The sequence below is a fragment of the Myripristis murdjan genome, chromosome 16 (genome assembly GCF_902150065.1).
Source record: "Myripristis murdjan chromosome 16, fMyrMur1.1, whole genome shotgun sequence".
Lineage (NCBI taxonomy): Eukaryota > Metazoa > Chordata > Actinopteri > Holocentriformes > Holocentridae > Myripristis > Myripristis murdjan.
In genome coordinates, this window is record NC_043995.1 from 25,673,048 (window position 1) to 25,683,111 (window position 10,064).

A 10,064-nucleotide genomic window follows, 5' to 3' on the forward strand; every position below is an offset into this window, starting at 1 on the left:
TCATTAAAGTCATAGATTAAATAGAAATTTTGTCATTAGCTTCAAAAGCAGACAGTTGATTTCTCCAAAAAAAAGGTGAAATAAATAATTTTTAGGAGGTACCACAGCCTAAATTCTGTTTTGTTTTGTTTTTTTCTTGCAGAATACACTACACCAGAGTAAAAATAATTATAATCCCACAGAGGAATAGTGTATTAATATTACAGCAACACAAGTTCCTATAGGAATTTCCCCGGAACGAGACAAAGGCCTGTTGCACTGTATCAGGAGAAACTTTAAGCGGTCCATTAACTTACTCAGCTGTTTTGCAACCACAAAGAGAAAAGGAAGCTAATCTGTCTTGTTCCTAAAAATAATAACGCCGATGTTTATTTATTATTATTATTTATTTTTTTTTTATCAAATGCAAAATCATTAGTCTCTACGGAACTCGGTCCATGAAATTCTGTTTCGGCGTGAAAATGAATGAGAAGTGTAGCACGCCCGCTCAGCCCTGCTGACCACGAGGTGTTGAGAAATAGAGTTCATAATCTTAACTTCATGCATTCAAATGAGCTGGAAAATATTGCCAAACTTACTTTCTGTCCAAGGCTGAACAAAATCATCCGTGCAACGAGACATTGTCGCCGAGATAAACAGCAACACCGCAGTGAAATTGTCTGGGTCCTTTTCTGTGAGACTATCAGGAAATGATGAGTCGATTTATGTGTCAGTGACTATATGGAAACATCTCCATCTACTGGCTGTCACCAAGCCTGACTCAGACGTCACACAGGCTGGCAGCACGAGTATGTTTCACAGAAATAAGCAGGGTCCCATATACCTTTTTCGTTTATCTTGATTTAACCTTCATTTAGCCATGTTCATCTCAGAGATCAACAGCCTCCTTTCCATGGGAGATCTGACTAAAATTATCAGTGCATGAAAAAAAGGGAAAGTGAAACTGGAAACTGCCACATCTTTTCCGAACTGAAATAGTTGTTGTTTTAGTTTGTTTAATGTTGCAGTGTCCCTGGCTCTCTATGTAGCCTAGTAATTCCAGTTTCAGTGGGGAAAATGACTCTGTAATGTAACTGTGAAGAGCGAGTCATTTTGCAACAAACCGAGCTTCAGTAAACGGCCAACGATGATAATGAGTAACAGAGAGAGGACAAATAGAGAGACGACCACGCCACAGAAACAACACACACACTGGTATTTTCGTGAACACTGCCGGCCTCATCCAGTTTTCAGTTTCATCCTGATTCATGTCCATAGTTCACAGGTTCTTCAGACGACCCTGCCCTACGATATATTTTGTCGCCGTATGAATAGACAGGGAAAAGTAAAATCTGAGACTCCTCCTCTTTCATCGTTATTTCCTTATTTTAAGCGCCATTTTGATTCTGAAACCCTAGTGAAATCACGCAGGACTAACACGTGGCAGAGGGGTTACCATTCTTAGCCACTTTTGGAGCTTCACTGGCTGTTGCTTTTGTCGTCACAGCCGTTGGTAACCAAACTGTCCAATCAGAGCAGGGTTTTTTCTGTTCTCTTCATTTTAGCAGAAAATGGCGTGATTTTGACAAAAGAGACGCAGAGGAGGTTAAAATTACACTGCAAGAGCTGCATGTAGGTGTTTTTTTTCCATATTCTTTCACAAACAGATGTTTTAAAGGTCACTAATACATATTTTAAATTACTGAGGAAAAAACTAATAAAATATGGGGGCTTTAAGTAAATATCATTCAGTTCTGATTCTATTTCTGTAGACTATTTCATACCGAGGGGGTCAGAGTTTATTAAAAGTTTTATGAACTATTTCTAAATTGTGCACTGCAATAACAGCGTCCAATGTGTAAACCTATGCCCCACTTCCCACCATAGCACACTTTAACATAAACCTGTTGTTGTGTGCGTTCATCCAAAGTGTCTTATAATTCCACAGGCCTATGTTTATATCTATTTTTTGTATGTGTGGTCACGGTGGTAGTGGACTATCCTTCTTCTGTCAGTGTTACTGCCCTATTCCATCCTTGAGTCATGTCTTTTTCTGTGTTTTTCTGTATGTGTAGTTTCCTACTCTTATGCAATCTGCATTCAAATGGCCTTTTTCGCGTTTGAGCGTCTACTTGCGGTGTATTTCTGCTCCTCAGGTGGATTCCAGGCCAATGGCTGCGGCAGTAAGGCGTGGCTCTCCAGCTCAGGGGCATGGAGCAGGTACGAGGAGGCGTGGAACAGGTTTAAAGACACAACTATGTAAACTCATGTTCAGACCTGACATTGCAGCTTCGCCTCAACATTATAAAGGTAAGTGCTGAAGAAAATATCTGCGAGACAACATCATAGGCTTTTGGTTTTCTTGAGATATTTGCTGTTTGTCGGACGCTTGCAGATTTGTCTGGTGTTAAAAATCAGCAGTGGGCCTTTTACTGTTCTCTACTGCCATGAAGCAATGAAGTCAGTAGGTTTGGCTTGAACTCATCTACAGTAGATATTAGTTGAAGAGGGCCTGTTTTTCAGTGCAATGATGGATAATTATTTAAAATGTTTATTGAATAGGAATAAATTGCTGATTGCCCTTTCATTAATTTGGTACTGTTTTGCTTCAAGGCAATGAGTCCTGAATGTTTGTTCCTGTAAGATGACTGCACTGTGTAAAAAAAACTGTACTGTTATGCAATATGCAAATGTAACTCGGAGCATGTTGGTCCATTGTTCCTTTTTTATGTGGTTACTTCACAAGCCAGCTGCTAACATCCCGCAGTAGCTATTTCAGAGTCTCCCAAGGTTGATGTACCAGTTTGTCAGCTTTTTTTTTTTTTTATCACCCCTTCTGACAACACTCTCAGCTCAAAGGTCTGAGGAGTCATGTGCATTAGGCTGCAAGCGGCTGACCTGAGGCCCCATTTTGGTCAAAAGCCTTAAAACGGTGAACATGGCAGTGCACCTGAGCACCAAGAGATCTGTATTTACACAACAAGCTCCGTTACGCTTGAACTCGTTGGTCACTGTGGGAAACCACGTTTTTTTATTAGCCATGTTGTTTTCATGTAGTTTATTTGTCAGAGATGAGTCATGCATGCTCTACCGCTCTGAACTTGTCTTCCAAGATGATTAGTATGAAATTCCCCCTTTCTGGCACACTCTTGCTCAAGCGAGGTGGCACGCCCTTCCTGTGAAAGGTTATCCCCTATCATTTGAATATTTTTCTTAAAGAGCGTTGGTGGGGAATGTCGACACTCCGAACAAAAGGGAGACTTAAGGATACATAATTATATTCTTTCTACGCAACCTCAGTGTCATAACATAAAAGGTAACTCTTTTCCAACCCAATCCTCCGACCCACATCGTTTTTGTCTAGATGGCGTATTCCACTGGCACCATTGCAGCAGGCTGTTTTGGGAAAGTCTACAAAGAAAAGTACAATGACACATGGGCTGCGATAAAGAGAGTTCCTCACCAGCTCATCAGCAGGAAGGACCTGGAGAGAGAGTGTGATGTGTACAAGTAAGTACAAGTGCTTTCATAAGAAAGGTCAGTGTTTGTTGTCTCAAAAACGACTGCAAAGCCAAATATAAAACGATGGGAATTATAAAGAAAAAATGAAGATGTCATTTTACAAATGACCTTTAGAATAACTGATGCGTAAAACCCTCGTATTTCCAGAACGTCAGCTTTTGAGGAAGTAGGCTTCTACGCAGCTGGCTTTTTTTTTTTTTTTTTTTTTTTTTTGTCTTTTTTTTAGCTTGACCTACATGATTCTGACGTTACTCAGCAGGTTTTTCAATAGTTTCAAAGTCAGGCAGGTCTGAGACATTTCTCAGCCTACAAAGGGGCATGCAAGCCTTCTTTTCATAGGACAGGGATATGTCTATCTAAATACAGGTTTTTTATTTCTGCTAGTCGAGACTTTAAATTTTCTAGTCTCTCTCCACGTGCTGTAGTATTATTTTTTGATTTGCTGTGCCATTTGTAAGAGAACATTTTTCAAATTTATCAGTTCATCACATAACTCATCTTTCCTCATTGTGGTCGACAGTAAGGCAGAGCACCCCAACATAGTGAAGCTTCTGGGCAACATAACACTCAAGGATGGAAAATGGGTGATTCCCCTGGAGTTTATCTTTGGCGAGGACTTAGAGACCACCATCTTCAAAGCGGCAAAGTCAAAAATACAGGTACAGTTATCTTGGTGGAGGGGAATTCATGACAAAAAGGGGGAATTAGGATTAGAATACAAACCGGGTGCACAATAAAATGAGAACCACTTCCTATTTTGATGAAGCAGTCTAACCAGATGGATCCAGCTATAAAGTATGCTTTCATACTTTTATCAATTTCACCTGAGGCTGTAAGCTCAGTCATGAGTGGCGGGTGTGTGAAAGGGTGGAGGCAGATTCGTTGAAGCTTGAGGCAAACCGGTGTGCAGCTCAGTATTTGGAACGTGGCTTTAATGTTGTGTGTGGCCAGTGTGGCTGAACCTGATCTCCTTGCTCCTCGCTTGTCTCTGCAGCTGACTCCAGCTAACAAAGGCAAAATTATCATCGGCATGTGTGAGGGGCTGCTTCACCTCCACAGCAAAGACATTGTCCATCAAGACCTCAAGCCCGAGAACATCATGGTGAGTGCAGGCCGCAGAGTACCATCAACATACAGTAGGCCTATAAAGAGTTTTCATTTTCAAAGCGCAATACGGGGGAAAAAAACTTTGACCATGTGTTAAAGGACTGCTTAGTAAGGAGTTATCATTTTGTCAAACAAGATCTTAAGACGCCTGCTGTTGTTTAGTGTGGTAACTATTTTGCAGTGCTCAAAAAAATTAAGCCAAGACACTCTTTATCATGTGAAGAAAAGAAATCAAACCTTTACTATGTGGGCAAATGTTTAAAAATGACGATCGTGTGTCAACATAAAGGCCTTTGTCAAGACTCATACTAGAATATTACAATCAATTTCTTACCAGCGAGGAAATCGTCCAGAGCTTCCTCAAAATACCTGCTTCTAGAGTTTTCCCATCGAGAGCTGGGCAAACAGGGTAAACAAAACCTTTAATTGCAGGTTAGAGGCTGACCTTACCTGACTTGCTGCAGCGTTTACATTCGGTTTCAGTGTAGTCAATGATGCGACCTACAAATACTTATATGGTTGTAAATCCTGCTTTTTTTTTTTTTTTTTTTTGGTAGGAGCCATGTAATTCACAGGATAATGTATACATGCTACAAATCTCCATCTTAACAAGACTTCAGTCTCAAAGTCTAGATTTTCTTAAAACAAGATTTTTTTTAAAAAAAAGTCAGTGGGATGAGATATCCCCACTTGTTTCCAGTGCTAATCAACTTGTTTCCATAATGTTCTTGAATCAAGAGTCATTTTCTTGGTACTAGTGGGCTGATCTGCCTCATACTGTCTTGATTCGACATATTTATACTTGCTCCCAAGAAAAAACCCTGTAGCAAGTGAATTTGCATTGGAAACAAGTGAAAACATTACATCTGAGTTTTACACTTGTTGTAAAAAAAAAAAAAAATTACATTGAATATGAGAGTAGATGACTTGTTGAGATTTTTTTGCAATGCAGAGCATATCTCTATCACAAAACCAGCTCTGCCAGGGTGAAGTGAAGACCCTGAGATGAAGCAGATTGACCAATGGATTGTACATTACCCATTATGTAAACATCACCATAAACTGTATTAGTTTTGCCTTTAATTTTGATCTTTAATTTTGTAATAAACTAATATATCCTTCTGGAAGCTGCTCAGCATGAAACAAAAACCCTCTGTTGTCTTCCAGGTAGAGCACAACACAAACAGAGCAGTAATAATCGACCTGGGATTGGCAAAGTTCTTCCGAAATGGTCTCAACTCTGCCATGGACATGGGCAATGAGGCGTACTCGGCCCCCGAGGTGCTGCAGCGGGGCAACCAGCGTAGCCAGCGCTCAGATGTGTGGGCCATGGGCAAGATCATCGCCGAGCTCTGCGCCCGGATTCGACTGCACACCCCCAGCGTCTGTCCCGCCAAGATCAAGGAGACGCTCCGGGATCAGCCGTACTGCCATGCTGTCTGTAGGATGGTGGAGAGCAATCCCTCTCTCAGGGCCTCCATGGCCGGGGTCATGAGTGACATAAGAAGGGCTGGAGGTGGAGGAATCACTGCTGGGCCTCCGCCAAAGGACCACCTCCAGCCACCCGCACCCCGCACGAACATCCGAGACCCCTCTCCATCGCGATTTAACAGGGATCCATCACCACTGAACAGGCGTCCATCACCACTGGAAAGGTCTCCATCACCATTTAAAAGAGATCTATCACCAATGAACAGGGGCCCATCACCACTGAATAGAGATCTATCACCAATGAACAGGGGTCCGTCACCACTGAATAGGGATCTATCACCAATGAACAGGGGTCCGTCACCACTGGACAGGTCGCCATCGCCGCTGAAATGGGACCGCGCGCCTTCTCCCAAACCGGGCACCGCAGCGCTGCGTCCTCAGGCCGCAGTGCATCGCCCTCTGTCCCCACACCTGACAGAGGGCAGGGACAAGGACAAGAGCCAGGCCGTGGTCCCGGCAGGCAAAGCAGGCCTCAGTGAAGACTTTATGAAGATGATGCTCTACCAAGAGGCTTCCAAGGATCTGCCCTGCGGCCTGCCGACGACAGGGATGGTGCGGGTGCGGCGTTACGAGGAGAAAAATGGGGAGGTTGAAACATGGGAGCAGAAGGAGGTGGTGACGAAAGGTGGGAGGATAGTCAAGTACGACAATGTAAAGTTTAACAGCAATTAGGAACTGGAGGTCTATTTCAAGGAGATACCATTCAGGGGATTACTCTCCCCACAGTGACTTGTAAAATGCTGAGTGCATGCTTGGCTGTATGATAAGCTATGTGGAGGTCTGAAAATTAATTTCTGAAATTTTCTTTTACATAGGAGAGCATACAAGATACATTTTCTTCAGGAGTGTATTGATTTTGTATCAAAACCAAAAAAACATGGTTTCTGCCATCCTTGTTCAATGAAATGTACTGTAATGTGTGAGGAACTGTGATTTTTCTTTTTTCATCACAGATGTTGCATGTGATTTTTCTTTGTTGGGTTTTTTTTGGTAGGTCACAAAGCGAAATGACAACAAACACATTCATAATGTAGAACATTTGACACTGCTTTTGATTAATAATGTTAAGACTAATAACATTTTTCTCAAGGAGCACACACAGGCTTTGTGTTGCAACATTGCACAACCTTTACAAAACATTGTTGCAAAAGCCTCTCTCAACGTTTCCTGCTGGATTGTTGATGTATGTTTAAATTAAGAGGAGAGAACTTGCATTTTAAGTCAGTTCAGATTTTTCTTACCTCCAAAAAATCAAAGACAAACGAAAACTGTGAGACGGGTGATTTCCACAGAATTAGGTGACGACCTCACTTTAAACTGTTGTTGTATAGTTAAAAGGGGATTCACCACAAAGTTATAAAAAGAGTATAAGAAAAAGTTTTCAGTCATGTAGTAACGTGCTACAATATCGGGCCGTGTCATGAATTTGTAGGCATGAGGAACAACTGTCTGTGAATGTTTTCGAATGTGTGAATACTGTGGGTTAGGGTGACTTATTTAATTGTGGGTGTGAAACCACTGAATAGGACGGTGAACATGGCACATGCATTTTAAAACTAGCACATTATATGTATGTTCATAATTCATCATCATCACAGACAGACCTGGTGTGCAGAGGCTGTGCAGCTGCAACACTCGTTTTCACATTCTGGCTGTCGGGTAAAAGCCTCATAACCCCCAGCGCTGATTGTTGATGTGAAATTGGGGGATCACACGGTCTTCTGTGGTTAAGTTCTACAACCCTCTGAGTGACAAAAACCTTTCAAACCCTGAAAAAAAGCATGGCTGGCAAAGAACAAAACTGCTTTTCTTATTTTCCAAGGAAGAGATGCTTTTATGATGTAAGACTTTCACCAGAAAACAGCGATTTGACATATGGAGGGATTGTTCCTTTTGTAATGATCGCATTTTTGATCACAGCTGAAAAGCAAATTAAAAAAAAAACAAAAAACACTCACCCCGAGATTTTTTTTCATGCATTATACATAAAACTTAGGATACCAACATGCTTAATTACAAGGATATAATGTATTATGTATAACACCACTGCTACTTTAATTACAATTTCATGCCATATTTTACATTTACTTTAGATTTAGCATTAGTAGAAGTTTCATGGTGTTACTGTTTGTCTTGAAACCAGAGACGTTTGTGTCACAGATCAGTACTTTTGTTTTTATGCAACAATGCCGAGGTAATGAACTGCTCCTAACCTGCATCGTCATCTGGTAAATTTCACCGGGCCGTTTGCCAGCACTGCTGACTCGCCCATTTCTCAGGAGTCGAGGTGCACATTAAGATGAAAGCAGGATTACTGACTGTCCCGTCCGGCCGCATGACCGAAACACGTAAGCATGACTTGGCTGGTAATTATGACTATTTCCACAGAATTGCGGAACCAAATAATAATAATCACGTCATCATGCATCACCTCATTCTCATTGTTCAAAAGCAAAAGCCAGAGAGCGTCCGATGGGATTTGAGGCCTATTTATTCATTTATTTATTCTTGTTCTGTACTTAGTGTCCTGTCCTGTAAATTCCAAACAACTAACTTGATCAAAGCACTAAATCTTTTCAACTACACTGTAATGATTCGTATGCTTACCCATCATCCAAAGCTGATCTTTAATCCTCCAGTTTAGCCTAGGCCTGTTGTTAAGAGGAATGGTTGTTGACTGATAACACTGTTGTCTATTCACCGGAACTGCTACTGTTTTTATGGTGAGGAATGTCCTAAAGAAGCTCATACGTCACAAAGGTAGCAGGGCTTTCAAGGTGACTGTGAACGCGGGGAAGATTTTACAAAATCCTGAGAATTTCAGTAAAAAATGTCATCCTTAGCCAGTCGACGTGTCAGCACTGCTGCAAAGAAATGTCCCAGATCGTCATGAGCAGCCTTGTGAACCTTCCTTGACGTTTTAGGAATCTTTGTTATGAGTGTTTGTTGCTCTTCAGCGGATTCAAAAATAGTTTCATTCTTACGGCTCAGAGGGTGGTTTCCTCATGATGTTGGTCATACAAACGACCGTACGAAGCCCATGCAGGCGGTTTTGTAAAGTCACAAACACTACAGTTACACTGTTAAAAATGCACTGTGTTAATGTTTTGGATGTATTTTTTTTTTTTTAAATTGACAGAAACTAGTTAATAAAACTCATTTGCTTGACCAAGGCATCATTATTTATATGTGGACACCTGAATGCCAACATCTTCATCATTTTAATGCCAAGTAACATGTTATACCCTAATCTGAACCCAACCTGTTTACTGCAAATTAATAATTTGCAGATTAATATTTTAAACTCATGGAATTCTGTTCTTCAGATTAGAAACTGGCTCATTTTGAAGGCTGAAGTAATTTGTTAATTTGTTACACAATGCATGCAACACACCAACACCGCAAAAACCTTTATGTTAACAAGTCATGTAGTCTCATGTTCAGTCTTTTCTTAAAATATGTTTAAAAAAAAAAAAAAAAATCTGCCACTGAGGTGAGATAATCCCACTTGTTTCCAATGTATATGTTCAGACCATGCAGGGAAAGACAGATTAACAAAATGACACTGGACTCGAGAATTCTGGAAACATTATTATTATTGTAAGTGGGATTATCTCATCCCACTGGCATTCTTCGCTGGTTAAAAAAAAAAAAAAAATGGTGGTTTTCTCAGGAACAGGAGGGGATTCTCTTGTCCTGCTGCACCAGCTTGACAGCATTCCTCCCTGCTGCTGAGACTGAGTGGGAAATGATACCCCAGAGTCGAGTTTCCTGCTGCTGAGAGTTTATCTGATCGTCTCTTCTCTTGGTATGACGCGTGCAGTTTACACAGGTGACAGACAGGAACTCTTGGATTCCAAAAATAAAAATGAATGGTGGTCATAAAAATACAGTAGAGAGACCGCTGGCACCCATTTATTGTTATTATAATGTGAAGTAGAATTATTTACCTCATATGCATCTAC

General features: G+C 41.0%; 1 protein-coding gene across 1 annotated transcript; it reads left to right on the forward strand.

Moving 5' to 3' along the window:
* The first annotated feature begins 2,150 nt into the window (after positions 1-2,150).
* Positions 2,151-8,032, forward strand: LOC115373216 (serine/threonine-protein kinase nekl-2). The gene is made up of 5 exons (XM_030071487.1): positions 2,151-2,289; positions 3,344-3,489; positions 4,022-4,160; positions 4,496-4,603; positions 5,776-8,032. Exons 2-5 carry the CDS (start codon positions 3,344-3,346, stop codon positions 6,769-6,771), a joined length of 1,389 nt encoding a protein of 462 aa, XP_029927347.1. The 5' UTR covers positions 2,151-2,289; the 3' UTR covers positions 6,772-8,032.
* Positions 8,033-10,064: the final 2,032 nt, after the last annotated feature.